Here is a 24498-nt window from a genome sequence, read left to right as displayed (position 1 = left end):
ACTCAGTTCCCAGAGTTTTTATTGGCGGCTGATTATATAGGCACTCTCTGCCTGGCATATATCAAAATTTCAGGTTTCCAGAAGCAGAGCCGGTGTTCAGCACAAACCATGTTGCCCATATAAACAGTTTAAGCACCATGAGTCCCTCTCATCAGTCAGGGGATAGTGGGAGTCCTCTCAAAATCCAAGTTCTCAAAAGCCAGCCAAGAGTCAACCTTGTAAGCAGGCCTTTCAAAGGATAACAGTCTCAGACCCGATATATTAACTCTTTGACACGCCCATTTTAAACATGTGGAAACTGAGGCATGGAAGAGGAAAGAGACTTACCCAAGGTCACACAGCTGGTAGCAGAATAGTCGGGATGCAGTATGCTATTCTGCCTGTTATTTCTTTTTCTTGTCTTACTGCATTGCCTCTCATCACACTAATTTCATCTACAGAGGCTTTATATATATCACACATACACAGACTGCCTCTAAGTCACACAACAATCTTATGAAAAAAAGTACCTTTAGGAAACCCATTATATAGAGGACGAAGCAAAGGCACAGAGACATGAAGGCACTTGTCCAAGGTCACAAAGCCAATATGTGGTGGAGCCAAGATGGGAATCCAGGTGGGCTAGAGCTCCTTGCCACCAGATCCTAAGGGCTTGGGGAAGTAACCTAATATCTCTGTGTCTAGTTTCCTCACCTAAACAGAAACAAAGTCAGCACACCTATCTCACAGGCTTGCTAGAAGGATTAACGGAATCTCTCCAAGTAAAGGTGCTCAGCCCACGTTAAGTATGATTGCTTTTATTAGGATTATGCAAAGTCCTAGCTTCAGGCTTGGCACTCAGAAATCCTCAGTATATGCTAATTCTTTACAGTGTAGTTCTTGGGTAAGTGAGATCCTGTCTCATCCTAACACCAACTCATAAAGGGTAAGGAAACAGAGACTCGGGGTGGTGAAGTCACCAGCCCAAGGCCGGCCAATGAACAAAAAAATGGAACAGGACTCACAGCTGCTTCTAGTTGTTCACACACATGTGGAACAGCTTCCCTGCCCTCCCCCCAGCTCCCAGGATCCTAACAATCTTCTTGGCATTCCTCAGATCTTGGCTGAAATATCACCTCCTCTGGGAAGCCTTCCAAGATGCCCAGCTCCTACCTGGTCTTCCTACTGTTTTAGTGTTTCTGTCCAGTCTTCGTGCTCAGTCTTCTTCCCTCTCAGCAGAACTCACACTTGTAATTCATGTTTCTTTCCCTACCCCCGCCCCCCACACTAAACTGGGAGCCCTGTGAGAGCAGAGCCCGGGCTCGTCTCTGTCATCACCGTGTCGCAGCACTGCCTAATACAAGGGCCCAGCACAGAGGAACCACTCACCCTCCAGGTGCTCATTCACTCAAAATTTTATAAGAATCTCTCTCCCACTCCTGGGCATATATCCAAGAGGACTGAAGACAGGAGATCAAACAAAAACTTACACACGAATGTATGAATGCTTGTAGCAACACTTCATGACAGCCAAAAGATGGAAACCACCCAAATGTCCACCAACTTATGAATGGATAAACAAATCCAATATCCATACGATGGAGTATCATCCCACCATAAAAAGGAATGATGCACTGATCTGTACTATCACGTGAAAGAAGCCAGCCACGCAAGGCCACCTAGTGTAGGATTCCATTTACATGAAATGCCCAGAAGAGGCAAATCCGCAGGCAGAAACATCAGTGGTTGCCAGGGGCTAGAGGAGGGAAGATGGTGGCGTGACTGCTTATACAGCAGAATGGAGTTCGGGGTTTCTCTCTGGATGATGAAAACGTTCTGGAACTAGGAAGTTAGCTGTGCTACAACACTGCGAATGTACTAATGCCACTGAATTTTACACTTTAAAATGTTTTTTTTTTTTTTAATTTTTAAAGAGTGGAACTTGTGGCCCCCCCAAAAAACGAACAAGTAAAAACATCTTTTCTCTGTAAAAAGAAATGTTTTTTCCCTGAGAACTTCATGGGTGCTTGACCTTGGACTGAGTAGTTTGGGGGACACAACGGCTCCCAAGACAGTCCTGCCCTATACATGCCAGTAGGGGGAGACAGATGTTAACTATAGAATCAGAGAGCATGAGAAAGGATGGGAAGGGGTTTCTGAGGCTGAGACAGGTTCTCCCATTCTGCTCCCCTCTTGTCCCATTGGCCTTGCCATTGGCCTCCAACGATGAGACCTGCTACCACCCCAGGGCCTATGCACTTGCTGCTCCCTCCGCGGCATCTCCTTACATAGTCTTCTCTGGCCCCACTGGGTAAAATTGTGCCCACAACCCCCCCAGCCATTCTTCCCTATCCCCTTCCTCAGAATTATTTTTCTCCTAATACTACTTTTCTCCATCTTCCTGAAGCTTTTTCAACTCTCTTTCTCTTTTACTTTTCCTCCCAGAAGAATGATTAGGAGCACAGACCACCTGCATTCAAATTCTGTCTCTTCCTGCCTAGCTGTGTGACCCGGTGCAGGTTACTTAACCTTTCTGTGCCTTAGTTTCCTCCTCTCTAAAAGAGAGGTAATAATTGGATCTACCTTATAGAACTGTTAGGCAATCATACGAGCTAACGAGTGAAGCGTAGAAAGTGCTTATAACAGAGCTTGGCACGCAGGAAAAGGAAGAGAATGTTATATCTCTTAGGTTAGATCATTTGGTGGTGACATTATTCATAACAGAGTCACAGAATAAAAAATGGAGAGGATACAGAGAAGATATATACAGTAAGAGGGAAAGCTCTCTCCAGCCAGGCAATGCTTGTGTGCACCTACTATTGGCTTTTTGCTTTTGCCAGCACTGGGCTTGAATGCACAACCCTGAGGTCAAGACCTGAGCTGCGACCAAGAGTCAGAGGTGTAACCGACTGAGCTGCAGAGGTGCCCACACCTATTTTTTTAAAACTCTATTTGAAGAAGGGACATTTGAATAGACATGAATGGAGGAGATACTTCTCCAGTCTCCATTTTCTTCATCAGTAGCCCTCATCCAGCCCCCATTAAGAATTTATTTACAGGACTCCAAGATTTTAAGGTCAGGGTCCCGGGAGTCGGTGGTAGGGAGCACAGCCTGGCACCCAGCATGGCCAGCACACACAGCTCTGCATCTTTGTACACGAACCAGTGAGTGAGCAGCTCCATGAGTGAATGAACTGATGGGCTGTTTGCAGTCTGACTCCCAAACCAGAGTTCTGGATCCTTCCACTGCACCACCCCCGTTAACCAGCTCCGCCTCATGCTCCCACCTCCGGGCTTCCTGGCTCCCCCATGCAGGGCAAGCCATTCTATGGTATTTCGCCCACGCGCTGTCCCAGGTCCCTCACCTTTCTGCACCTTATCACACAGCAGGTAGAGCTCCTCGCCACCCGTGCACGGCCCGCTCTCCTTGTTGATTCGGCAAATCCGCAGCTCTGACGTGTTTGTGGACTCTGCAAGTGCCAGAATTAGTGGTATATAAGAAAGGACGAGAATTCAGTCATCAAACCCTCAGCAGGAACCCCGTGGGTGCCCACCGGGCGCCATGCAGAGATGAGAAATGGAGAAGCCAGGGGCGGGGGTGTCTGATCCACCTGGGACCCGGTCCAGGGAGAGAAAGAAGATGCTCAGACAGACGAGTTGATGGACATTCGGGAGTCCTCCAGGCTGAGGGCCCAAAGGGAAGCCATCAGCCCTCAGAGGAGAATTGGTGGGGTCAGGGATCAAGACCATTCGTAGATGAGGATTAATGGCCTGAAATCCGTAGTGGAGACCTGTGGTTTTCACCCGTCTAGCAATCCCAGACCATCTTCTGTCAACAGCCCCTCTAGTTCCCTTCTGGGAAACCGCCTCCCCATCCCATTTCAGTCCCGGGGACTGGATAGGGCGGAACCCACTCCCTAACTCAGCAGTGATCACATGCCCCAAACCTGGCCAATTAGAGCATTGCCTCCACCTGACCATAGCTGATTGGTCACAGAGGAGCACATGACCCAAACCAGGCCAACGAGAAACAGCCCTGAGACTCTAGCCAAAAATACTGGGTAAAGGAAACTCTCTTTGGGCATGGGGAAGAGGTTCCAAGCTGGTAGGATATAACCCTAGAGCTGCATACAGTCATTTTGTCCCCACCATGGATGGGCTATGCCAAAAATGACTCTAACTTGAAGAAGTATAGCTGAAAGATGGAAAGAGATCCTTAATGACATCATTGAGCACCTAGATACAACCAGACCTGAAGCACTTTGCTACCTCAGACCCTTTAAGTTAATGGAACAAACAAACTGGGTTGTTTTTTTTTTTTTTCTCCTTCAGCTCTTTTGAATTGGAATTCTGTCATTTGCACCCACCTGACTGGATTAATTTCTCTTCCCATTTTGATACTTGTGGCAGTCACTGCAGGTGCTAAAACCTAACAGCCATTCCCAATCTCCTCTTTCATACCCATATCCCTCTGTAGAAGATGGAAACCCTAAATATTTGCTTTCCCAGACTCCCCTGCAACTAGGGGCCACCATGAGAACAAGTTCTGGCCAATGAGACATAAGCAGAAGTCTACTGGGGGAGAGGGGAGATTCTGGTGAATACATTATATTCTGTATAAAAGAGAAAATTATTACTACTCATGTTGCCTCTTCCCTAGACTTGCCTAGTGTAGTGGTACAGATTGTGCACTCTACAATACGAGAAGGCCTCGTTTCCATAGACCACCTAATAAATGGTGACCACTGGACTTGGGCAGTGCACAGCCTGCACTCCATACAGCCTGTTTGTCCATGCCATTGTACGTGGGCCTTTCCAGGACCTGTGGCCAACAATAACCCTGATACGCCCCGCACCCCAGACTCACTCTTGTCATAGACAGGCTCAGAGAGCACGGGGTCCATGCGGCGCATCTGTCCTTGCTGGTCCCTGTATGAGGCCTGGAAGCAGATCCTCACGACATTCATGTCTACCTCCTGATGGTTCTTCAGGGAGCCAGCTATAGGAGAGATATGGGGATGCTGAGGGTGGGGGAGAGAGACTCTGGCGGGGAGACGACAGACAACGAAGGGAGGGGGTTGGGGAGATAGTGGATACTGGAGAAGGGAGAAGCGGGGGAAATGGGGTGGCAGAGGGCATGAAGGGGTTCAGGAGGACAAGACAGTCAGGCTGGTTTCAGGGCCTCACCATTGTAAGGGTCGATGCCCAGCTGAATCTTGCGCTCGATGGCGGCCTCAATCTCCTTCTTCCTCACACACTGGATGCCCAGATTGTTAAAGCTGAACGGGGAGTGGGGAGAAATGGGTGAAGGGAGGCAGTCATGAAGAGGCAGGTTTAGCCCTAACTCCAGCAGAGAGGCTGCCTCGGGGCTCACAGTGTCAGGGGCCCCAGCATTGGGAGGGGCCTGGGGTTTCGACCTCTCAGAAGTGTTGGGGAGTCTCGAGAGCACCTGGGGGTGCCCTTCATCTTTACTGCACGAAAACATGGGGCCGCCTCCTCTAGAATGAGAAAGCGGCAAAGGAAACATCACTGAGATGCCAACTTTTAAAAAGCCCATCAACACAGCAAGGATCAAAACATCTGGGGAAGTTGTGAAGAATCAAGCACTCTCACCCATGGCGGGTGGGACTGTTAACGTAATCAGCAATTACACTGAGGACAATATGGCGGACAATATGGCGGCATTCATTCATTCCACAATATTTGCTGAGCACCTACTGGGTGCTCGACAGCGTGTGGGGGGACCCAGGGGGGACACAGCAGGGAACAAGAGAGACAAAATCCCTCCTCTCATGGACCTTACATCTTTGCTAAATTTTTAAATCACAGAAAGTTTACAGTGAGAGTTAATCGCTGAAGTTAGAGCCAGCGAGTTTGCCTCTAGGAATTGATCCTAGAGAAGACATGATATATATGTAAAACCACGCATTTAGTAATAGGGCCACAGGAGCACAGAACTATCCTGAGGGCCCATTACTAGGGGGCTTGTTCAAGTAATGGTGTACAGCTGTATATTGGAATACGATGAAGCCAAGAAAAAGGATGAGCTCAAAATGCTTATAGGAATGATCTCCAAGATATACTGGAACTTAAAAACGAGGTACAAATGTCTGCTACCATTTGTAAGGGGAGAAAAAAATAGACATGCATAGCATATTTTTAATTGCCTCCAGGAAGGACCACTGATAGCTGCATGACCAAAGGTGGAAGGAAATTTGCTTTTCACTGTACAGTCTTTCTGAACCTTTTATTTTTTTATTTATCAAAAACGTATAAATTATCAAGCGAGAGAATGATCTTGCAGTGAAATCAGGTCTGGAGTCAAATACCTGCTCTGCCATTCCTCCAAGTCTCAGTTTCTGCCTCGACAAAATGGGCATAAATACAACTGTGTGTGAAGGTGGGTGCAGCAGGGCCCCAGGCCCAGGCACGCCCCTCCACCCCGCTGCCGGGCCCAGCCTTGGTCTCCCCACCGAGGAAATGCAGTGGGGAGAATCTGGCCAAGCGGCCCCTTGCCCTAAGGTCTCCCTGGGCACCTCCGTGACCTGGGGTGAAGGGTTGGGGGGGGAATCAGGGGTCGAGTACCTGTGCCGAGGGCTGACATGAGGCCGTAGCCTCACCCTGCAGACGCCGTCGGTGCAGTCTTTCCCCACGAGGCTGTGGGGATGGACTCGGTGAGGCCAGTCCTTCCACACCAGGCAGGCGGTCACCTCCACCTCCCGAAGCCCTCCACAATCCCGGAGCTGCAGGGAGACAGGTGCATTTTTGGAGTCCCCTGGCAAACACCTGCACCCATCCAAACTCCCTGGGGCCTCCTTCAATAGCTCTCCAAGCTTCTCCCCCAGGATGATGGAAGGGGGTTTGCTTAAGACCCTTCTGAGATCCTAAACCAAAGGCTTCTCTGGCTGCTGGTCTGGGGCCTCATAACATGAGAGCTGCCCCGCCGATGTGCTTTCTTTGGCCACTATGAGTTTTGTTTTGTTTTTTAAAGATTTTATTTATTTATCTGACACAGACAGACACAGCGAGAGAGGGAACACAAGCCAGGGGAGTGGAGAGGGAGAAGCAGGGAGCCCGATACGGGGCTCGATCCCAGGACCCTGAGATAACTGGAGCCGAAGGCAGATGCTTAATGACTGAGCCACTCGGGCGTCCCAGCCACTATGAGTTTTTAAAACCTTGGATGCACATAGGGTCTTCGAGTACTGCCCACAGAGAACTTACTAATGACTGGGGAAGGAAAGCACCTTCACAGCAGAAAACCCACTGGACACCACCTAAATCAGGTGACCAAGGGCAGCATCACCAATACTGGGCCCAGATGACCTTGGGAGTCTGACAGGGTGCCCTGGGAAGGCACGACCTCACTTCTGTGACAGCCCTCCAGGAGTATGTCACCTGAATCTCACCGTGATTCCTCAAATGAGCCCAAATCACGGGTCATCAGGTGAAAAAAAATCAGTGTCACAAAAGACAATAAAAAGATGGGCATCATATTTCGGTGAAAATCGAACAAATAATATCTTTTGACCTGGCTGGTAATCACATGGTGTATACGTATACAAAAATGTAGAGAGCTGTACATGTAAGATTTGATCAATTGCAACTTGATTTAAAAAAAAAAAGTGAGTGTTGGGGGGAGACCAGAGAGACATGACAACCGAATACAATGTAGGCTCCTTAACCAGATCCTGGATTGAGGAGGAAGAAGCCACTGGATATTTGGGGGACAACTAGGAAATGTAACACATTGGATGATACAATGGGATATCGTTAGTTTTTCTGAGGATACTAATAATATTGTCACCACGTGGAAGCTTATTCGCAGGAGGTGCCCACTATCCTACTATCCCGCTATCCCACTATCCCGCTATCCCACTATCCCACAGGGAAGTAATGTGATATTGACGACACACGTGCAAATAGTTTATCAAAAACAAGGTGTGCGCATATCTGTATGTACGTGCACGCGCATGCGTTTGGACAGAGGTGTGTGACAGAGACAGCGAAGGTAGCAAAATGACAATTGGCGGATACAGGTTAAGGGCACACATGTGCTCATTGTACTGTTCTTCCCGTTTTTTTGTTTTTTTTTTTAAAAAGATTTTTATTTATTTATTTGACAGAGATCACAAGTAGGCAGAGAGGCAGGCAGAGAGAGAGAGAGAGGAGGAAGCAGTTTCCCTGCTTGAGCAGAGAGCCCGATGTGGGGCTTGATCCCAGGACTCTGGGATCATGACCCGAGCTGAAGGCAGAGGCTTCAACCCACTGAGCCACCCAGGCGCCCCCCATTTTTTTTTTTTAATTAAAAAATGTTTCATCCAAACTCATTAAACTGGATGCATTAAGTATGTGCAATTTTGCATATACACACGATAGCTCAAGAAAACCTTTTTTTTAAACTACAAAAAGAGATGACATTTTTGTTCAAATTTGGGAAAAATTTGGAGCCTGCACTTAAAAAGTATGAGACAGGGACGCCTGGGTGGTGTCCAGTCCTCTAAGCCTCCCACTCTTGGTTTCATCTCAGGTCGGGATCTCGGGGTCATAGAATCAAGCCCGCCTTGTCCTCCCTGCTTAGCTCTGAGTCTGCTAAAGTTTCTCTCTCCCTCTCTCTCTCTCTCAAATAAATAAATAAATCTTTTTTTAAAAGGGGGGGGTGCTCCTGGGTGACTTAGTCCATTAAACGTCTGCCTTCAGCTCAGGTCATGATCCCAGGGTCCTGGGATCCAGCCCTGTGTCATGCTCCCTGCTCAGCTGGGGGCCTGCTTCTCCCTCTTTCCATCCCCCAATCCCCCATCATTCTCTCTCTCTCTCAAATAAATTAAAATCTTTAAAAAATAAAAATAGAAAGTATGAAACATCCTGTTATACCAGATTTCCGATTCTATTTTTTTTTTTTTAAGATTTTATTTATTTGGGTGGCTCAGCTTATTAAGCATCTGCCTTTGGCTCAACCAAGCCCCGGGTCTCGGGTTCTTCACTCAGCAGGGAGCCTGCTTCTCCTTATTCCTCTGCTTCTCTCTCTTTCTCTGTCTATCATGAATAAATAAATAAAATTTTTAATAAAAAAATTTTATTTATAATAAAAAAATTTTATTTATTTGTCAGAGAAAGAGGGAGAGAGAGAGCCCAAGCAGGGTGAGTGGGACACAGAGAGAGAGGTTGAAGTAGGCTCCCCGTTGAGCAAGGAGCCCAGTGTGGGACTCAATCCCAGGACCCTGGGATCATGGCCTGAGCTGAAGGCAGCTGCCTAAACGAAAGAGCCATCCAGACGTCCCATCCAGATTCTCTTTAAAAAATAAAGTTAGTTAAGGCACCTGGGGCAGGAATTTATGCCACGAGCAGGAACAGATAGAAACCAGACCCAGCCCAGATCCACCTGGCTTTTCTGGGTTCCCCACAGGGACCTGCTGGCATCAAAGATCCTGTAAAGCCCTTCTAAAAGGGCTTTTAGAAAGTTCTTCTAAAAAAGAATTTCTAAAGCCCTTGCCTACGCATAGACAAATAAGTAAACCAAAAAACAACGGATGAGTGCATCTCTGTGGGGGAGTATCGCCCTCTAGGGGGCGTTTTGGATATTGGGGGGGTGATTTGGGTTGACACAGGGATGGGGACCCACAGCCCACAGCAGGCAGGACCCGGGACGAGAGATGCCACACAGCGTGCAATACCAGGGACGGTCCCACACAAGTCCTGCAAGACTTCTGATCATCCCACCAACACTCACATCGGGGACAAACCTGTTTAAAATGATCAGAGCCAAGATCCTAGCCATTTTACAGACATAGTCCTTTTACCCATAATTTTAAAAAAGATTTTTATTTATTTATTTGACAGAGAGAGTGTGTGTGAGCACAAGCAGTGGGAGCAGCAGGCAGAGAGAGAGAGAGAGAGAGAGAGAGAGGGAGGAGGCTCCCCGCTGAGAATGTGGACTCCATCCCAAGACCCTGGGATCATGACCTGAGACGAAGGCAGATGCTTAACCGACGGAGCCACCCAGGTGCCCCTCTTTTTTCCCATAATTTAAAAATACACTGAAATACACTGGGGCCATTGTGTTAATTGAGGGAAGACTGGATTTTGTATACACTAAGGGTTGTTCGCCGCTTTGGAAGATCCCATCACCAACCGTAACCCTGGCCATACAGCATTTGATTCATTAAATACCCCCTCCCCACGGGTTAGGCTGTCTATGGGACCCCTGCATTCACGAGGTCCCAAGCAACTGCCACTTTTATTAGGATTCCCTGGGGCCATGTCGGAGCATTTACACATTGAAATAAAGATGCTTATTATGCTGTATTATTTTCCTTTCATTTCATATTAAATTTAGGGCATGATCGGGGCGCCTGGGTGGCTCAGTGGGTTAAGCCTCTGCCTTCAGCTCAGGTCATGATCTCAGGGTCCTGGGATCGAGCCCCGCATCGGGCTCTCTGCTCAGTAGGGAGCCTGCTTCCTCCTCTCTCTCTCTCTCTCTCTGCCTGCCTTTCTGCCTAATTGTGATCTCTGTCTGTCAAATAAATAAATAAATCTTAAAAAAAAATAAAGTTAGGGCATGATGGATTTGGGGATGATTATGAGTAGCCGGATGTCATATTGTCTATAAATTCCACTGAGTCAGATGGGGTTAAAGCTATTCATTTAACCACCTCCCCACTGCACTGTTAGGAGATTAAGAAAAGCTCAGAGTCAACAGTCTCAGAACTCATGAGAACCGCAGGGCTGAAACATTCTCATCTCTAAGACGTCACACAAGGTCTTAGAATAAGCCAGACCTGGTACCAAATCCAGGATCGAGGACTGGCTATCTGCATGATAAACCTCCCTGTTCCATCCTGATCTGTAGAATGGGTATTATTAAGTACCGGGCATACAGGAGTGCTTAGGAATTACTACAGCAAACTTGCTGGGTGCCCCTGAGCAAGTAACTTCCCCTCTCTGAGCCTCAGTCTGCCGCTCTGAAAGATGGGAATAAAAATCCTGAATCCACAACCAGAGCTGGGTCATCCCCTATTGTTAGATATTTCCTGTTCTAACTCCTGGAAATCAAAACTGACACTGAGCCAGAAAAGCTACCTGGAAAGACATAGAAATAACGTGGTGGGGAAAACACAGCCTCGGAGCATCACCCCATAGTAAGTTGCTCATTACAGAGGAAAGCTATGTCCTTACAACGAAGAGCGGGGTACTCGCTCTTACGGGCTAAAATGCAGCCTCCTGCAACTCATAGGTTAAAGCCGTAAACCTCAGGACCTCAGAATGTGGCTGAATTTGGAGACAGAGTCTTTAAAGAGGTGATTAAGTTCGTGAGGCTATTAGGATGGGCTCTATCCAATCTTCCCGGGGTCCTTATAAGAAGAGGTCATCTGGACACACAAAGAGACACCAGACAAGTGAGGACACAGCAATAGGGAGGCCGTCTGCAAGACAAGGAGAGAGACCTCGGAGGAAACCAGATCTGCTGGCACCTTGATCTTGGCCCTCCAGCCTCCGGAGCGCTAAGACAATACATTTGTGTGGTCCAAGGCACCCAGCCTGGGGCAGTTCGTTATGGCTGCGGGAGAGACTGACACATCGCCTTGACCATGGAATCTGACTCCGCATCACTGAGAGTGGGACCGACTGCCGGCCCGTGTCTCCTGATGTGAGACACCGAGACCACAGCATCATCATCGGGGTGTCCCCCCCAAAACACACAACCTGATCTCATCCGGAAACGGCCAACAAACACGGAACGTAGGACAGTTGACAAAGCGTCAATCCTGTCCTCCCGCAAATGTCCACATCCCCAAACCCAAAGTCAGACGGAGAAATGAACTCAGGTCGGAAAACACAAAAGACATCCGTTTTCATCCATGCGGGTTGCTACACACAAATGCCATGAACCTGGAGGGCACGTAAGTGACAACAACCCCTCCCTCACAGTTCTGGAGGGTGGAAGTTGAGACGAGGGGGCCGGTGCGGTCGGGTTCTAGGTAAGGCTTCCTGCTAGAAGGGGCCCTCGAGCTCTCTGGAGTCCCTTTTACAAAATCATCCATCCCTGTCTTGACAGCTCTGCCCTCATGACCTCAGCACTCCCCAGGGGCCCTCCCTTCTAAGGCCATTACACTGGGGGCTAGGACTGCAATGGATGCATATTAGGGGACACCAACACTCGGACCATGCCAAGAACTGCCAGCTAAACACAGCATGTGATCCTGGACCAAATATTAAACAAGTGACCAACAAGAATGACAGCTCTCAAGCATATTTGGAGGGTGTGGTGCATGGCTGGCTCAGTGGGTGGGGCGTGTGACTCTCGATCTCAGGGTCTTGAGTTCAAGCCCCACGTTGGGTGTAGAGATTACTTAAAAATAAAATATTTAGGGGCGCCTGGGTGGCTCAGTGGGTTAAAGCCTCTGCCTTCAGCTCAGGTCATGATCTCGGGGTTCTGGGATCGAGCCCCACATCGGGCTCTCTGCTCAAGCGGGGAGCCTGCTTCCTCCTCTCTCTCTCTGCTTGCCTCTCTGCCTACTTGTTATCTCTGTCAAATAAATAAATAAAAATCTTAAAAAAAAAAATTAAAAAAAATAAAATATTTAGGGGCACCTGGATGTCTCAGTGGGTTAAAGCCTCTGCCTTCGGCTCGGGTCATGATCTCAGGGTCCTGGGATTGAGCCCCGTATTGGGCTCTCTGCTCTGTGGGGAGCCTGCTTCTCCCTCTCCCACTCCCCCTGCTTGTGTTCCCTCTCTTGTTTTCTCTGTGTCAAATAAATAAATAAAATCTTTAAGAAAGAAAGAAAAAAAAAGAAAGAAAGGAAGAAAGGAAGGAAGAAAGAAAAAGAATATTTAGGGGATTAGAATATGGATTTCAGGGCGCCTGGGCGGCTCAGTGGGTTAAGCCGCTGCCTTCGGCTTAGGTCATGATCTCAGGGTCCTGGGATCGAGTCCCGCATCGGGCTCCCTGCTGAGCAGAGAGCCTGCTTCCCTCTCTCTCTCTGCCTGCCTCTCTGCCTACTTGTGATCTCTCTCTCTGTCAAATAAATAAATAAAATCTTTAAAAAAAAAAAAGAATATGGATTTCATAACAGATAATATCCTTGGAGAATTAAGCTTCTAGAGTGTGGTGACGGCATTTATGATTATACAGCTCCTACACTGTAGGAAAACATTCTTGTTCTTGAGGGACACAAACTGAAATATTCTGGGCGAAGTATCATCCTCTCTCCAACCAACTTTCAAATCTTCCTCTATAAATGTCTGTACAAAGGGAGAGAAAGACATGAAGCAAATAAGCCAACAGGCTTGTTTGCTGTACTATTCTTGTCTATTGCTTGTAGGTTTTAAATTTTTCCAAAGAAAAAGTTGAAAAAAAAAAAAAAATCCCCTGTCAGGGGCGCCTGGGTGGCTCAGTCAGTTGAACATCTACCTTCCGCTCAGGTCACGATCTCAGGGTCCTGGGATCGAGCCCTGCATCAGGCTCCCTGCTCCCTCTGCCCCTCCCCACCTCTCTCTCACTCTTTCTCTCTCTGTCTCAAATAAATAAATAAAATCTTTTTTAAAAATCCCCTGTCAGGGGCGCCTGGGTGGCTCAGTGGGTTAAGCCTCTGCCTTCAGCTCAGGTCATGATCCCAGGGTCCTGGGATCGAGCCCCACATCGGGCTCTCTGCTCAGCGGGGAGCCTGCTTCCTCCTCTCTCTTTGCCTGCCTCTCTGCCTACTTATGCTCTCTCTCTCTAATAAATAAATAAAAACTTTTTTAAAAATCCCCTGTCAATTGGAAAAATAAACAAAATCTTTAAAGACCTTAAATAAGGGCCCATGAAAATGCCCCTCGAGGAATCACACTTGCCCTAGTCCAGAGAATCCGGTAAACCATTCAAAGTAAACCATTCATTTAACCAGAACATTCTGCCCTGCATGCTGCTTTTGGCCACAATGTCTGGAGCCAAATCAAATAATAACTACCTCACTGAGTAAAGAGGGAGCCTCCCCTCAGGTGCTGGTCAACCTTCCTGGTTTCCTCGTCGCATCCTGTGGGAGTGGGAACCCCAACCCCATTTTACAAATGAGGAAACTGAGGCCAGCAGAAGCACTGAACTAGCCTCAATTCATACAGCTGGTACGACTAAAAGCCACATCTTTCTGACTCTGAAATCTGTATTTGTAACCACTATGTTGACTGCTTCCTGGAGGGTGGGGGAAGGACGGGGCTGCTCTTTCAACACCCAAATAAACCTATGAGGACAAAGCCCATCAAGGGAGAGGAGGAGGGAAGCAGGAGACCTTATATGAAAGAGTTTGGACCTGGGGAGGGTGGTCAGAGAAGGCTTCCTGGAGGCGGGCTGAAGCCTCATGGGTGAGTATGAGGTGACCAGGCTTCAGGAGGAGAGCACGGAAGGCAGGAGGAAAAGCATGGGCAAAGGCCCGGTGGCTAAAGGGTGGCCAGTGAGGAGGAGCTGGGTGCGAACTGGCAGCAGGATCAGAGAGTGAGAGCCTCAGAGGCGCAGGGAGGAGCTTGGGCTTCCTCCTGAGGGCACTAGGGAGCCAAGAGAGGATTCTGAGCAGGGGAGAAGAGCAGATGTATAACTCAGAAGGGCCCCTCTGGCCGCCTGATGGGGGAAACTCAGAGGACACTGGGAGCTGATGACCACGGAGTAGTTTGGGCCGGAAGCCAGGGCTCATGAAATGATTAGTACACAATTCAGACTCAATAAACACTTGGGCAAAGATCCAGAAGCACACGAAGGCTCCATATCGGGGAGGCGCAAGGAACCAGGTGTCTCAGACACCAGCTAGGAGAAACAGTTGTGGGTACAAACTGCTCACAGAGGGCAATTTGGCAATATCTCTCAAATTACCTTTGACCAGCCGTTTCGCTTCCAGAAGTTACTTGCGTGACACGAGGGAAATAATAGATGAACCGAGTCGTTCTCTACAGGTTTGCTCAAAACAGGCAATGGGAAGCAACCTAAATGCCCAGTAACGGGGGACCTGCCCAGCGGGCTCACACCTACCCGTGCAACGGGGCTCAGTGAAAGAGAAGGGGACAGCTTTAGACCCACTGAGGTTAGCTGTGCTCCAAGATACATTCTTTGTATTTTTTAGATTTATTATTATTATTATTATTTATTTATTTATTATTTTTAGAATATTTTATTTATTTATTTGTCAGAGAGAGAGAGAGAGTGAGCACAAGCAGTGGGAGCAAGAGGCAGAGGGAGAAGCAGGTTCCCCACTGAGCAAGGAGCCCAATGCGTGACCTTGCATCCTAGCCATGACCTGGGCTGAAGGCAGACGCTTAACCAACTGAGCCACCCAGGCATCCCGATTTTTTTTTTTTTTTTAAGTAATCTCCAGGGGTACCTGGGTGGCTCAGTGGGTTAAAGCCTCTGCCTTTGGCTCAGGTTATGATTTCAGGGTCCTGGGATCAAGCTCCGAATCAGGCTCTCTGCTCAGCAGGGAGCCTGCTTCCTTTCCTCTCTCTGCCTGCCTCTCTGCCTACTTGTGATCTCTGTCAAATAAATAAATAAAATCTTAAAAAAAAATAAAAATAAAGTAATCTCTACACCCAATGTGGGGCTCAAACTCACAACTCTGAGATCAGGAGTTGTGTGCTCTCCAGACTGAGCCAGCCAGGAGCCCCTTCAAGATACATTCTTAAGCAAAAAAAGACCACCGTGCAAAATAGTATATAGATTACACTCCTCTCCATGTACAAAGGGGGACTGTACATACGTATGTACACATGTCCCTACAGAACCATAAATGACTCCCAGAAGGATGCATGAGATATTGATAAGAAGGGTCACCTCTGGGGGTGCCTGGGGATGTAGCTGGCTGGGCGTCTGACACTTGGTTTCAGCTCATGCCATGATCTCAGGGTTGTGGGATCAAGTCCCACTTTGGGCTAATACTCAGTGTGGAGTCTGCTTGAGTTTCTCTCTCTCTCCCTCTGCTCTTCCCCCCACCCCTGGCAGGTGCCTATATGTGTGTGCTCTTTCTCTCTCTCAAATAAATAAATAAATCTTTTTTTTTTTTTTAAGGGTCACTGGGGCACCTGGGTGGCTCAGTCAGTTAAAAACCTCCCTTTGGTTCAGGTCATGATCCTGGGGTCCTGGGATCGAGTCCCGCATTGCACTCCATGCTCAGCCGGGAGCCTGCTTCTCCCTCTTCCCCTCCCTCTGCTTGTGCTCCTTCTGTCTGTCCAATAAATAAAATCTTAAAAAAAAAAAAAAAGGTCACCTCTGTGGGGGTGGCGTGGGGAACCTAGGGCCTGGGGACAGGAGTGGTGGACTTTTGTTCAGTTTAATTTAAATTCTGTTAATACATATGAATTAAATTAATTGACATCCTGGAAAGTTTCGAGCCATATGATTCAAAACTATAAAGCAAAATAAAGATGCGTGTAGTGAAAAACCTTACCTGCATCTTATCCATTCAGCACTACCCCAACCCCAAAAAGTCATGACTTTTTTTCCCCCTTCCAGAGTTTCTGGAGGCTCATACCAGCAAATACAAATACAGAATCTTACTTTTCCCCCATTTTAACGCCGAAGATAGTATAATCCCCTACGAAGGGTTCTGTGCCTTCGATTTTTTTGTTTGTTTGTTTATTAATATATCTTGGAGATGGTTCCACATCAGTACCTGGGGGACAGCTTCATTTAAAAATCTCTCCGTGTGCACCGAATGCATTTCTGTTTATCGGCACACACACAGAGATAGTTTTCGTGGTTGCACAGGATTCCAGTGTGTGCGTAGATGTGCACAGGTTACCCCACCAGCTGCTGAGTAACTCTACAGTTTCCAACTCTTTACATAACAAGGCTGCAGGGGATCTCTTGCACACCCCTCTTTTTGCCCAAAGGCTGGCTTATCCACATCGCCAATTTCCTCGAAGCAGAATGGCCAGACCTATGAGTCACGATGGCAATAATCCTAACCCCAGTTCATCTCTCCTGAGCACATACCATGCTGGAGGCCCTTGGCACGTGTCATTAACTCATTCACGCCTCCTGACAACCCCCGATGGTTAGTTGTTGTTATTTTTATTATTATTATTATTATTATTATCCTATTTTGTAGAGAAGGAAACTGAGGCACAGAGGGACCAAATAACCACTCCAAGGCTGCCCTGCTGGTAAATGGCAGAACAGAGATTCAAACCCCGCCACTCCAATTACTCTGGCCTCCCTTGTGGGCCAGGAGACTAGCTACCCTGCCTTTCAGGGCAATGATAATTTTGATCAATACTGCCAATGCCCAGAAGGACGCCTTTCTTGGAATGTCTATTGGAACCCGAGGCGAGTGAGAGTATGAACCGCTCCAACAACAGCAACGGCAATAATGATAACCACTGTGAAATACACGAACAATGCAGGCGCGCGAATCTCGGCGGGAGGGGGGGAGCGTGGCGGCGGGGGGGAGCGGGGAGGCGCGAGACCCCGCCCCGGGCCTCACCTCGATGGCGGGCAGCGTCTTGCTGGCCTCGGTGCTGCTCTCCCCGAGGATGCTGCCGGCTGAGCGGCCCTCGCACTCGTAGCGGAAGCGCATTCCGCGCTGCTTGGGCTGCTCGGTGATGACCAGGTGCGGCCGCGGCCCGGGGCCCGGGGCCGGGGGCACGGACCGCCCCAGGGAGCAGCCCCAGGGCGACGGCGTGGCCGGGGGCGGGGGCGCCGCGGGGCCCAGGGTGACGGTGCTCAGGGAGGCCACCCCGCGAGGCACGAGGCGCGGCAGCCCCTCGCCCGGGCCCGGCGGCGCCCCCTCCAGGCCGAAGCCGTTCTCCTTGATGTACTCGTCGATGATCTCTGCGGGAAAAGCAAAAACTGGGGGTGACGCTGATGATAGAAGGAAAGGCCTGATGACCCCCCCCCAAGACCTGTGCTGCCCCACTTTTCCCCATCCACTCATTTCTTCGAGACATCTTCCTTGTGGGCCGAGTGTGGGCAGCGGATGCGGGGGTCGGGGGTGAGGCCTCGGCTCCCAACTCCAAAAAAGCCCCTACCCTGCTTGCGAACAGTTCCCCAGTTCTCGAGGCCAGAAACCCCGCGGCCTGGGTTCTCCTCCTGCACCCTCATGTCCACTCCCCTCCCTAACAGTGCCTGAAATCATGTCTCCATCCCCTCTCACCTGGATAAAGGTAGGGCCAGGTGATAGGTGTCCCTGTCCCTGCTTCTCCCCCACCCTGGGGCGAGGGGGGGGGGGTTAATAACAACAACCCCCCAAGCAGTTCCCACCTCAGAAAGCAGCACACCCGTCCACCAAGTACCCAAGCTAGAAGCCCACATAGCTGCTTGTGATCCCACATCTGTCCCCATCCTTGAACCTCTTCTGCCTCTTACCTCAAATACATGTTTACACTCCCACCGCTGCTCCCCACACCCCCGGCTCCATTCTGGTCCACACTCACCATCTTCCCTCTGAACCACTGCTCCCGTTCCCCCTCTGGCCTCCTCCAAGTCCCCCACACACAGCCAGACACAGCTTAGGTCAGACCCTGTCCCCACTCCACGCAGACACCTCCCATGGCTCCCATCTCCCCTAAGACTCAAAGTCAACAACCTCTCCATATAACACCTTCCCCAAACTCGATTCATCTCAGGAAAACAAAAACAAAAACAAAAACAAAACCCACACCCCTGACCCCCTGCCACAGAGTCTTGTGTGGACTGGCCCCCTCCTGTCCTCGGCCTTCAGCCTCCTGCCAACAAACCCCCCACCCACCTCTCGCCCTGCTCCAGTCTCTTTTCTGTTGCTTGCTCCCAGCAAGGCCTGGTCCTCTTTGGGGGTGCTGTGCCTACTCTCTGTCTGCCTATTCCGTCTTTCCCCCCATTCAACCCACTCTGGCCCCTCGTCCTTCAGGTCTCAGCTCAAATGTCACCTATTCTGAAAGGCCTACCTAGTGTGTGTCTTCCCAGGCCATGGGCTCCTCTTCCCGTTATCTCCTTCATAGCCTCAGCCCGATCTGACATGATCTTGTTCATTTACTCCCTTTCCTACTATCGCCCCCACCAGAGGGTCAGCTCACAGGAGGGTAGGGACTTCATTTGGTTCGCGGCTGAATTTGGTGCCTGGCACACAGGGCATGCTCCATAGAGTTCACTGAGAAAACAACCCAGTGCTCGTGGTAATGGTAACACTAAGGGCAGCTGATGTGGGGAGGCTTTTCTAAGGATCAAGTACTGCTGGAAGTTTGGGAACAGAAACATTAAAGTCCCCAACAGTTCTACCCAACAGCAAAGAAGGCCCAGATCCCGCCCTGCGAGCACTAGGACATCTCGCCAACCCCCACCCCTTCCCCCAGACCTGCCCTGTGATACTTACCCAGTTCATCTGTGAAAGGAAGAGAAAGAGAAAGAGAAAGGTGAGGTCCAGAAAGCGGTCAAGACTTTCATCTTTTAAGACAGATTCCCCAACCCCATCCCCTGGAGGCCTGGAACCCTCCCCCTTTCTCTCTTCCTCCATCCTGGGAAACTGGTCTCTGGCTCGCTGGGGTGCCAAACCCCAACCCCGATTGCACCCTCTTGGGCTACCCTCCCTTCAGCTCGCAATATTGGGGCCCTAGGGTCAGGGGACCCTCAAGCGCCTTCTTAAAAAAACACTGAGGCCAGGAATTCAAAGGCATCATTGAGGACCCAGGGAAGCCAAGGATCTTATGACCAGGAAAAAAAATTAAACAGCTAAGATTCTAAAAGCTGGGAAAGTCCCTCATCACCTCCTTGGGAAAGCTCAGTCTTGAAAGGGGCCACGGAGAAACCGAAACAAACCTCCCGTCATTCTATAGATAGGACGATGGAAGGCCAGAGCGAGCAGGCCGGCCTGGGGTCACACAGCGAGACAGGGCAGGCGGGGCCAGAGCCCCTCTCAGGGTCATCTGCCCCAGCCGCTGGCCACAGACAGATCAATGCCAGCCTGCCCTGCTCCCAGACCTGTCCTCCTCCTCCACTCTCGGGGAGTGGCTCCTGGCAGCCAGACCTTTGCTCCTCGGAAAGCAGTTTTCCTGCTCTCCTTATCTCCTGTGATCTGTGAAGACAGCAGGGTAGGGAAGATACCCCGACTGGGTAGCTGGGGACACTGAGGCTGGGACAGAAGAAGGGACAGGCTGTAGATCCCTGGCAGGGCCAACCTCCGGTCACTAAACTTGGGAAAAACTCTTAGGCGTCCATGCTGGATGACCTGTGGGCCCGAAGAGGAGTTAGACTTTGCCCAGGTTGCAGGGGGAAACCAAGCCCCGGGCAGCAGTGGCCTGAGGTTTGGACTACCTCGGTTCAAATCCTGGCTGTGCAACTTCCTAACTGGAGGGCCCTGAGCCCCTCCACTTAACCCCTTTTTGCCTTGGTTTCTCCATCTGTAAAATGGACACGGTGATAATGCCTCATTGGGCTGCTGTGAAAATTAAATGAGCTAATACATGGGAAGCACTTGGAACTGCTTAGAATAGTAGGCCCTGCATAAATGCTGGCTGCCAGCAGATCAAGTGTTGGGGGACATTCTTTTATGGACTTGGGTGACCCACCCGCCCTCCCTCTCTAGACCTCAGGTTCCCATCTCTAAAATGAAGAGGGTAGTGGACCTGCTTTCAGAGCACGGAGTATAGAGTCACACAGATGCTGGTTGGAATCCTACCTGTCACACACTCACTATGTAGCCTCGGGCAAGTCTCTCAACCTCTCTGAGTCTTTCTCAAATGAGGTCTGAGCTCCCATCTCAAGGTGTGAACATGAGGATTCCGAATCCCACAGGTAAACTGCTTAGCACCATGGCTGACTGCCCTAGCCCCTCCATAAAGCTTAGTTAAGAGCATTATTATCTAAAAATCCCCTTCTGGGGGTGCCTGGGTGGCTCAGTCGGTTGAGCAGCTGACTCTTGATTTCTGCTCAGGTCATGGTCCCCGGGGGGACCTGGAATCCAACCAGCCTGACTCAGGCTCACTGCTTGGCAAACAGTCTGCCAGAGGATTCTCTCTCCCTCTCCCTCTGCTTTTTTTCTCTCTCTCTCTCTCAAACAAATAAATAAATCTTTGGGGGAAAAAAATCCTCTTTCAGCCAGCAAACACTGGGAACTTCTCCTTATTTAGGGTTCAACTCAAATAACACTCCATCCCACCCTGACCTCCCACACAGATGTGCCACCATCCAGGGACAGCCAGGATGGGCTGCACGCAGGCAGAACACCAGCCATGTTTTTCCTGCCTCAGGGCCTTAGCACAACCTGCTCTCTGCCAGAATGTTCTTCCTCCAGTTCTTTACAAGGCGTCCTCCCCCCTCCTCCTCCTTCAGGTCCCTACTCAAATGTTACCTACTAGATAGGTCTACCCTGACCACTTTATCTAAGACAGCCCCCTGGTCCCTAAGATAGCTCCAGTCATTCACAGTTACATACCTTTGTTTTATCATTTCATTGGCACTGGTTAGGATTTGGCATGACTTTATGTTACGGGACTCTTATCTGTCCCCACCGTATATCCAGGGTACCCTACGTGTCTAGCCCATCAGAATGAGGGAGATGTTTCCCTCCCACTCAGTCACAGCATTTAATTTTCCCATCCTTACCCTGCTGTTAGATTTCACTGACCCCGAGACTTCTTCAGAGCCTTTGTCACATTTGGTAATCCCACATTTAATTTACTGCCTAAGTGCCTGGCCTCCACATCCAGGTAAGGAACCCATGAGGGAGGAGTTAGGCTGTTTCAGGCATTGCCGGATCCCCAGTACTGCCCAGCACAGGACGAGGTACAGAACAGGCGTTCAATAAATATTTATTGAAGAGATGACATCACAAATGACTCTCAATTGAAACCAGAGATCTTGGGCCAGAAAAAACCTCAGCCTTGTTCCTGCCCAGAACCAGTGCGTGGGCAGTACCTGTCCCCAGCACCATGCCCCACCTTTCCCCATTGTCCACACTCTCAGACCTGTTAGAGAACAGGCAGAGCTTCCTCCATGGCCAGGCCAGCTGCTAGGGTCCATCCCAGGATTCTACCTCCAGACCAAGGCCCAGCCCCAGCCCACTAGGGGCTGAGTCTTCATGGTAACAGGACTCAGTTCCTGCCCTCCTAATCCCACCAGATTTACAAGAGAGAGGATGTTGTCATTTGGCCATGATTTTACATTTTCTTGGGCAGCACCGAATCTTGGACGACACTGGCTGAGGGACCTTCCCGAGTAGTGGTTCTGAGCATCTTTTGGGAACTTGCCAGAAATGCAAACTCCTAGACCTACTGAATCAGAAACTCTAGAGGTAGGGCCCAACAATCTGTTTTAACAAGCTCCCTGGGTGACTCCAGTGCACACAAAGGTTTAAGAACCACTGTTATAGGCAGTCTGATAATAGTAATAGTAATCATCATCATCATCATCATCATCATCATAACAGCTGTGAACAGTTAATGCTTATTGAGACTTTACTGTGTGCCAGACATTGCTTTGAAAGTCTGCCTGTATCAGCTCATTGAATCCTCTCAATCCCCCGACAAAGGGAGGCACTGATATTATGTCCACTGTACAGATGAGGAAAACTGAGGCCCAGAGAAGTGATTTGCAGGCATTCACAGAGCGAGGAGGTGGCGGCATTGGCAGGTCATTTTTAACCCTCTGCACTACCATGGCCAATCTATAAAGAGGACTCCTCTTACAGGGCGAATAGGTGGTTGGCTTTACCTGTCCAGCTCCTAACCACCCAGGAAGTAGGGGCACCTGGGGCCCCCATCTCAACCCGCAGAGACAAACACAGGTGGTCGGAGGAAAGCTGAGGTGGCCCTGGGTGAAACCCCAGACAGAGGTGTACCCAAAGCCGCCTCCACAGGATTCCCCCCTCCCCCGTCCTGAGCGCGCGGGTGGGCCGGAACTGTGGTGGGCTGCTCACCCGTGGTCCTGGAAACGGCGAGCGAGAGCGAGGAGAGGTCCGCGGACCCTGCAGCAGGGAGGGAGGCAAGTCTCAGGAGGCGATGGAGATGCAGCGGGAGGACCCGACAGTCTCCTAGGCCCCACCCCGTTCCTCTCCTGGCCCCGCCCCCTCGGATCAGGCACCCCCACCTCCTCACCCTTAACGCCCGCAGGATCTGGCCTTGCTTCCTTCTCTAACTTATGGACCGGATCCCTAGTTTCTGTCATTCTCCCCAGGCTGCCGGCTCCTCTTCCTTAAGGTCGGGTCTGGAGGGGCCCTTCTCAACCTCAGTTACGAAAGCCCCCACCCCGTCCTTTCTCTCAGGGTCAACCCTACCCCTTCACTTTTTCAGTGTCACCCCGTCCCCTTCTCCCTCTCAGACCCTGCCCCTCCTCTCCTGAAGCTAGCCCCACTCCCCCTTTCTTCTCCAAGTCAGGCCCCGCCCTTCTTTTTTCGGAACAAGCCCTCCCCCTTTTCCCTGCTAGAGTTAGGCCCCTCCCCCTTATCCTGAGTAGGACCCTGCTTCCTTCTTAGAGCTAGGCTCCGCCCCCTTCTCGCTTTCATAGTCAGTCCCCGCCCCCTTCGGTGAGCCAAGGCCCGCAGTCTCGCCCACTCTTGAGTCTGGCCCCTCTCTCGTCTCCCCCTTCTCCGAGGCTGGCCACGCCCCCACCCCGCAGAAGCGGCTCCCGCCCCGCCTTCTCTGAGCCAGGCCCCGCCCCCATCTGGCGGAGTCGGGCCCGCCCCCTCCTTTGCCTCAGGGTCAGGCCCCGCCCCCTTCTCACTCTGTAGTGGGACGCCTCCCTCTTACCTTGGGCTGGACCCCGTCACTATCCTCTGCCTCCTTCCTTCCCTCTGATACACTGTCCCTGGAACCCTCAGCCTCGTCCCCCAAAGCCCCTAGACTCCTGTAGGAACCCCCAGACTACTCCGGGCCCCCAGAACCCCCGCATTTCCAGTCCCGCCCCAGACTTCTCTCCCGAACCCGGGTCCCGCTTACCCAAGGCTCCCAGCTCCGGCGCAGCGGATGGTCTGGCGACGCGGCGACTCGGCATGGCCCGACCAGTGGGGACGGACGGCCCGGAGGCCGGCCCAGATCAAAACACACACGCGGGCAGGCCGGGCGGCCAGGGGGCACGGTCCGGAGGACGATCGCGGGTCGAACGAGCGGCGCAGGGGCTGGGGCCGCAGGCCGGGCTGGACGCGCGGCGCCCGGGGCTGCGGGGGGCGCCGGGCCGGGCCGGGCGGGCGGCGGGCGGGGGCGGGGCAGCGGAATTCCCCGGCGCCGCCGGCCTGCGCGCCCATTGGCCCGCACCCCACCGTGACGTCACGCTAGGGGGAACGGGAAAACCCCCACGCGTCACGTGGCCCCGGGGGCGGGGCCGGCCGGGAAGGGGAGGCCGGGCGCTCGGGAGGGGTTGGACTCGTGCCGCTGCCCATTGCTTTGGCGGAGACAACTGAGGCTTGCTTGGGGCCACTCACGTCGTACCCATGGAACAAGTCGGGGAACTGAGGCCCGCCCCCCAGGTCTGCCAGCGGGAGCTGAGCCTGCTGTTACCCTGGCTGTAAGGGAAGCTTTGCGATCAGGAGGTTGCCAGGGGTCCAGCTGTCATTGGTAGTAATGATCTTTAGGAAAACCAGTCTCGGGGCGCCT

At 50.8% G+C, this 24498-nt stretch overlaps 1 protein-coding gene across 3 annotated transcripts in view; it reads right to left on the bottom strand.

Moving 5' to 3' along the window:
* The window catches only part of RELB (RELB proto-oncogene, NF-kB subunit), a 29964-nt gene extending 5928 nt beyond the window's left edge, over positions 1-24036 (bottom strand). Inside the window, exons 1-8 of one of the 3 annotated variants that reach the window (XM_047709934.1) lie at positions 23845-24036; positions 22827-22874; positions 19287-19295; positions 17424-17770; positions 6565-6722; positions 5167-5258; positions 4847-4978; positions 3345-3449 (exon numbers count right to left, since the gene is read on the bottom strand). In XM_047709934.1, coding sequence (XP_047565890.1) covers positions 3345-3449; positions 4847-4978; positions 5167-5258; positions 6565-6722; positions 17424-17770; positions 19287-19295; positions 22827-22874; positions 23845-23899 — 946 coding nt within the window. In that variant the 5' untranslated portion in view covers positions 23900-24036. Of the gene's footprint in view, positions 1-3344; positions 3450-4846; positions 4979-5166; positions 5259-6564; positions 6723-17423; positions 17771-19286; positions 19296-22826; positions 22875-23004; positions 23090-23844 lie in introns of those variants that run through there. The other 2 variants (XM_047709937.1, XM_047709935.1) reach the window with 2 other exon arrangements.
* Between the last annotated feature and the right edge of the window lie 462 nt (positions 24037-24498).

The sequence above is a fragment of the Lutra lutra genome, chromosome 17 (genome assembly GCF_902655055.1).
Source record: "Lutra lutra chromosome 17, mLutLut1.2, whole genome shotgun sequence".
Lineage (NCBI taxonomy): Eukaryota > Metazoa > Chordata > Mammalia > Carnivora > Mustelidae > Lutra > Lutra lutra.
This window is presented reverse-complemented; position numbering and strand designations above follow the sequence as displayed.